Below are 6814 nucleotides of genomic sequence, written 5' to 3' on the forward strand. Positions count from 1 at the left end.
CCAGTAGTCGTGTATGGATGTGAGAGTTGGACTGTGAAGAAGGCTGAGCGTCAAAGAATTGATGCTTTTGAAATGTGGTGTTGGAGAAGACTCTTGAGAGTCCCTTGGACTGCAAGGAGATCCAACCAGTCCATTCTGAAGGAGATCAGTCCTGGGTGTTCTTTGGAAGGAATGATGCTAAAGCTGAAACTCCAGTACTCTGGCCACCTCATGCGAAGAGTTGACTCATTGGAAAAGACTCTGATGCTGGGAGGGATTGGGGGCAGGAGGAGAAGGGGACGACAGAGGATGAGATGGCTGGATGGCATCACTGACTCGATGGATGTGAGTCTGAGTGAACTCTAGAAGTTGGTGATGGACAGGGAGGCCTGGCGTGCTGCTATTCATGGGGTCTCAAAGAGTCGGACACAACTGAGGACTGATCTGATCTGATCTGTAAAACAGATAACTAGTAGCAAGCTAAAAAGGGAGCCTAGTCCGGCACTTGGTGATGACCTAGAGTGCTGGAATGGAAGGGAGGCACAAGAGGGAGGGGAGATATACATACATACATATATATGTGTGTGTGTGTGTGTGTGTGTTGTATTACGGCTGATTTACGTTGGTGTACGGTAGAGACCACCACAACATTATAAAGAAATTATCCTCCAATTAAAAATATAAAAATAAGTATTAAATACCTACTGATAGCATTTATTAAACACACCAGGTACAAATACCCCATAACTCTCATAAATGCTAACAGTGGGTCTGTGATGAGCTAAGGAAAGCATCTTTCATAATTCGTCTTTCATAGTTTGCCTCAGACACTGGAAAACAACTCTCCAAGTTTTTCGGCAGAAGAAAAAATGAGTAAAGAAGACAAAAGACTGGAAAATGGTGTTGAACCCAACTTACTCTTTTCCCTGAAAGCCTCACATCTCTCACTCATATCTAATCATTCAATTCTAGATGTACCAAGAAAAGGCAAAGGGAATATCAGAGAAATGGTAAGTGCAATCAAACACCGAAAATAGATGAATCAAGGACGGAGAGTAAGGAAGAAAGAAAGGAAACAGCAAACAGCACACTGAGATTGCCACCGGGCCTCATTAAAAACATATGCGTGGCTATTCCTAAATGCTAACTCATAAACAGGCCCTTTATAAACCTAAGGCCTCAGATATGAAGTCCAATTCTTGGTTTTCCAGAAAATTTTGGGCTTTTACTCTGCACTATTAGGAAAAACACACTAAGTTGTTAGAACGGTCTCTCTGGTCTACACTATTAACCTATTTATTATATAATTATATGGTTTTACAAATTAAATCTTGGTAGCTAAATACCATGATAGATATTCCTTATATTAAATTCTATTCTGTAGTAAATTATTATAGTAATGTTTAAATTATTTGGGAATCTAAACTTTTCATTAAGTACATGAATTAACAGAAATTTATTTGAGGGCTATTAGAACTAAGATGTGAAAGTAAAGAATACGAAACATTCAGATCTATAGTATTTACATTCTAAAAACGCTTCTGGTAATTTACAACACAGCTCTAGAATTAGTTCACATTCTAACTTCGTTTTCCTTAAAGAATTGTGTATACTTACCTGAAAATGTAAAAAACAATTCATTTTGCAAACCAGCTCTTTGCATTTTAACACGATGACATTCAGACTTAAGTAAGGAAACTTCACATGAAAGGTCAAGAACAAGTTTGCTTAAAATCTGAAGAAGTTTCTTCTCAAAAGAAATATTATAGATACTGTTGCAGGGAGCTGCATGATATCGAGCTGTGAACTGGTAATAATAATGCGGCTCACGATAAGCTGCAAAAAATTAAACAGAGAACACGGTGACGGTTATTTAAGGAATTCAAATACATCTCAACTCTTCAAGACAAATTATTATTTTGAAAAAATTCATAATACAGTTAAGCCTTGAACAACACAACACAGGGTTAGGAATGCCAACACCCCCCCTGCCAGTCACAGTTGAAAATCCACGTGTAATTTATAGTCAGTCCTCCTTACCTGTTTCTCTGTAACCTGGGCTCTGCATCCCAGGATGTGGATCATGTTTGCTGCTGAAAGTATCCATGTATGATTGGACCCACACAGTTCAAACCCATGTTGTTCAAATGTCAACTGTGTATGTTTTTATATATAGCTGTATATACATATTATTTTTAATTTAACAAATACTCATCTAGCAGTTACAAGTGACTTATAGGTACTATTAGAGGCCCTTTACAAATAGTAACTCATTTAAATCTCTAATTTATTAATATTGGATAATCTTTACATCCATCATGAGGAAACTGAGGGAGGCAGGGATTACATCACATGACTAACGTCTATGCTATGAAAACTGAGACTCCAGCTCTGGACCCTGGCCCAGAGGCTACGCCCTTTACCACCATGTCTTGATGCCTCAAACTCAGAAGGGAAACTTCCATAAGTTCAAATATTTATCTTGGAAGAAATTAGTCATTTAACAATAGGTAAAAAAAAAAAAAAAAGCATGCTTCTAACATATCTACAAGCTATATTGAGTTCAACTGTTGTTTTGTCGCTAAGTCATGTCTTTCGCAATCCTATGGACTTAGCCCAGCAGGCTTCTCTGTCCATTGGATTTCCCAGGCAAGGATGCTGAAGTGGTTACCATTTCCTTCTCTAAGGGATTTTACCGATCCAGGGGTGGAATCTGTGTCTGCTGCTTGGCAGGCTAATTCTTTACCTCTGAGCCACCAGGGAAGTCCCTTGAGTTTAATTATAACATCTGAAACTGAGAATGCCTTTTTTTCCCCTATAAATTTCAAAATCTCACTGAAATGATACAAGAAATATAAAAATGATAAGAAATCTACAATACTAAAAATCAGAAAAGTTTACTTTCCAAGACAGGGAGCTCTGTTGCTATTTTTGCTAATAAGGGGCCTGTTCCCGGCTCTCAGGCCACGGCAACACTCACCACCAGCACTGAGATGAGAGCCACCACCGTTCACTTTCCTACCTGTTCATTTGAGCCAAAGTTAAATGCAGAGATTGAGTACTGCCAGGCTTTGTCTTCAAGGCTGACATCAGACAGCTTATAATTAGTGAGAAAACTACCAGTTTAATTTACAATCATGAATGAAAACCAGACTTTCCTAACCAAATCTGGGGAAATACAGGAGCATTAAAGAAAAATATGAAAATGAAAAAACAAGGGAAAATAACATAAAAGAAATTAATGTTGGAATCATTTGTAAATATGTAAAATTCTAACTAGTAAATATAAAAAACATATCCATAAAACTACTATAAAGCTACTGTAGAAGAGAGGAGATGGTAAATATGAAAATAATTCTGGGAAAATTTTTAAATACAAATACTGAAAATTTTAAAAGCAACTGAATACATGAAAATGAGGTTAAAAATATAATTATATGTTTGTAAATGAAGTAATGGAATTCTTGTGTAGTGCAGAGCAAAATTAGAAGAGCAAAATAAGGGAAAAGGAAGAGAGATCCTAGATATACAATGTCAAATGGAAGGAGTTCCAGGAAAGGACAGAGAAGACAGAGAAGAAATTAATCAGGGATAAAAAGGGACAAGGCTCTGTAAGCTAAAGGAAGATTTGTGTCCCCACACCAAAAAGGTCCATGAAACTATGAATAAGAAAACTGAAAATGTCACATTTCTACATAAATCTTAAAAACTTATCACGCATTCACTGACACATACATTGCTGCCGCTGCTAAGTTGCTTCAGTTGTGTGCGAAGTTCTGTGCGACCCCATAGACGGCAGCCTACCAGGCTCCCCTGTCTCTGGGATTCTCCAGGTAAGAACACTGGAGTGGGTTGCCATTTCCTTCTTCAATGCATAAAAGTGAAAAGTGAAAGTGAGGCTGCTCAGTCATGCCAACTCTTAGCGACCCCATGGACTGCAGCCCACCAGGCTCCTCCGTCCATGGGATTTTCTAGGCCAGAGTACTGGAGTGGGTTGCCATTGCCTTCTCCGATACATACATTGCCATATGATAAATAATTGATTTATAATGATTGTATCATGACTGATCACATCAAAGCCATGTGATGTGATACAAGCACCATGTAGAAGAGTGAACCTCAAAAAAAAAAAAAAGAGTGAATCTCACTAGATGAAGCTGGAAGCTGGGGCAAGACTCACCACAAGGACTGCAAACAGAGCAAGTGTTCCCTATTCATGGACCAAAAAGGAACTCTCTTTTCTTTCAAGAATTCTGGCATGTATCATGTTACTGCCTTCCATAGAAAGAAGCCTGAATATAAGCCACAATACTTCCAAAATGCTCTCAAAAACTGTGTCAAGAGTATCCTCTTCTGAAGAGTGCTCCTTAACTTTGGGAGAAGTACACATTAACACACACAGCAATTCAGGATCCACGTGTAGGTATCAAAGAGTTATTAACAAGTTGTATAAAAGAGAACACCGCAGGCTGCCTACAGGACTGGCCCTTGGCAGGTAAACATTTCCTACCTAAACAGGCGTTGTTCCCCACATGATAAAACTGGTTCTCACTCGAGGAAGTAAACCCTGCGCCTCTGAAGTCTAGGACTTTTGTTGTCAGCCTCTATGACTAGCTCCTAATCAATGCTTGGGTACTGAGTCAGCACACAGGCTACTGGATTCTCACCACTAAATAAGCGAGAGTTTCAATGTGGCCTCACACTGGAAGGACTGAGCACAGGAGGCCTCAACGGGACTCCTCCGGGTTCAGTCCATGCCGATCCCCATGCTGCTCCTACTGTATATTCCTCGCCTTAGCCACCAATATAACTCCAAGTCCTTGCAGTGAACCCTTGCAACAATTCACAAAATCAAACCCTCGTGCAAAAATCAGAGGCTTTAAAAGACGATAGATATATATGGCTCCAGAAAAATAAAAATGATAAAAAATGACAGGAAAAATCTACAGAAGCTGTTCTCAAAAGTTTTGGTTTTGATCCCTTTACATCCATTCTTAAAAATCCCTAAGAATCCATCAAAGAACTTTTATGTAGGATGTAGCTACCAATATTTAAATTACTAGATATTCAAACTGAAAAACTTTAAAAATGTTTATTAATCAAATTTAAGATAGTAAAAACTCATCAGGCAGTAATATTTAAAAACCCTTTTAGGCACAATAACATTCTTCAAAAAGAATCAGTGAGAAGAGCAGTATTGTTTTATACGTTGAAAAGCTGTTTAATGCCTGGTTTAAGAGAAGTTAGCTGGATTTGTACACTGGCTTGTGCATTCAATGACATGTGACATGCTGGTTTATTGCCTCATAAAGATATGTAGTTGGTTGGCAAGAAACATTTTAACAGCTTTTTCGGGTAATTGTGGATTACTCCACAATAGTTTACCCACTATAACTGCAAATCTCAACACAGCTAAATCAGTAAATAATATCAGTATAATTATAAAATAGTTTTCACCTTATTGACCCACTGAAAGGGACTCAGGACTCCCAGGAGTCCCTAGACCACTATAGAAAAATTACTCATATATACATTCAGAGTTAGAGTACTTGAACTTACTAGAAATTGGTAAGAACACAACTTAGAAAACCAGGTAAAAAACAGAAATAGAACACCTCAGAAGGAATAATAAACACAGAATATGATGCTCAGAGATACTAGTACTAAGGAAACTGCAATCATGACAATGGCATAGCATTTTATACTCACTATACAAATTAAAGAGCAATAACACCTATTTTTGTGAAGGATATGGATACAAACAAGTTTTCACACATATTATGAAAATTTTAAAACAAAATTAAGAAATGTATCTCAAAGTATTAAAGTAGTAAATAAGAATAGGAAATTACAGAACGAAGTCCAGCAGACATGACTAAACAATAAGTGGAGATTTTAGAGGCAAAGATACAACTGGAAATACTGGAGGTGGAAAGTACGGTCACTGAAACAGAAACACAAATGGCACCAAAGTTAAAACATTAAGTGAACAGACTAGCTGAACTGCAGACATAACATCCTTGAAGAACAGTTTGATAAATCGCATAAAGATACCTAAAACACAGGGCTATAAACATTTAAAGATCTGCATATATTGGTACTATACAAGCCAAAAATATGGATGATAAATTGAGAAACCCTAATAAATATGTACGTGAACCACGAACTTCCAGATGTTCAAGCTGGTTTTAGAAAAGGCAGAGGAACCAGAAATCAAATGGCCAACATCCACTGGATCATCGAAAAAGCAAGAGTTCCAGGAAAACATGTATTTCTGCTTTATTGATTACACCAAAGCCTTTGACTGTGTGCATCACAATACACTATGGGAAATTCTGAAAGAGATGGGAATACCAGACCACCTGACCTGCCTCTTGAGAAACCTATATGCAGGTCAGGAAGCAACAGTTAGAACTGGACATGGAACAACACACTGGTTCCAAATAGGAAAAGGAGTACGTCAAGACTGTATATTGTCACTCTGCTTATTTAACTTATATGCAGAGTACATCATAAGAAACGCTGGACTGGAAGAAACACAAGCTGGAATCAAGATTGCCGGGAGAAATATCAATAACCTCAGATATGCAGATGACACCACCCTTATGGCAGAAAGTGAAGAGGAACTAAAAAGCCTCTTGTTGAAAGTGAAAGAGCAGAGTGAAAACGTTGGCTTAAAGCTCAACATTCAGAAAACGAAGATCATGCCATCTGGTCCCATCACTTCATGGGAAATAGATGGGGAAATAGTGGAAACAGTGACTGACTTTATTTTTCTGGGCTCCAAAATCACTGCAGATGGTGACTGCAGCCATGAAATTAAAAGACGCTAGAT

General features: G+C 38.0%; 1 protein-coding gene across 1 annotated transcript in view; it reads right to left on the minus strand.

Moving 5' to 3' along the window:
* ZPBP (zona pellucida binding protein) overlaps positions 1-6814 on the minus strand; it is a 148237-nt gene that overhangs the window by 103562 nt on the left and 37861 nt on the right. Inside the window, exon 5 of the mRNA XM_010831052.1 lies at positions 1597-1815. Within this exon, the coding sequence (XP_010829354.1) occupies positions 1597-1815 (219 nt within the window). The remainder of the gene's footprint in view (positions 1-1596; positions 1816-6814) is intronic.

Source organism: Bison bison, unplaced genomic scaffold (genome assembly GCF_000754665.1).
Source record: "Bison bison bison isolate TAMUID 2011002044 unplaced genomic scaffold, Bison_UMD1.0 scf7180017864522, whole genome shotgun sequence".
Classification (NCBI taxonomy): domain Eukaryota; kingdom Metazoa; phylum Chordata; class Mammalia; order Artiodactyla; family Bovidae; genus Bison; species Bison bison.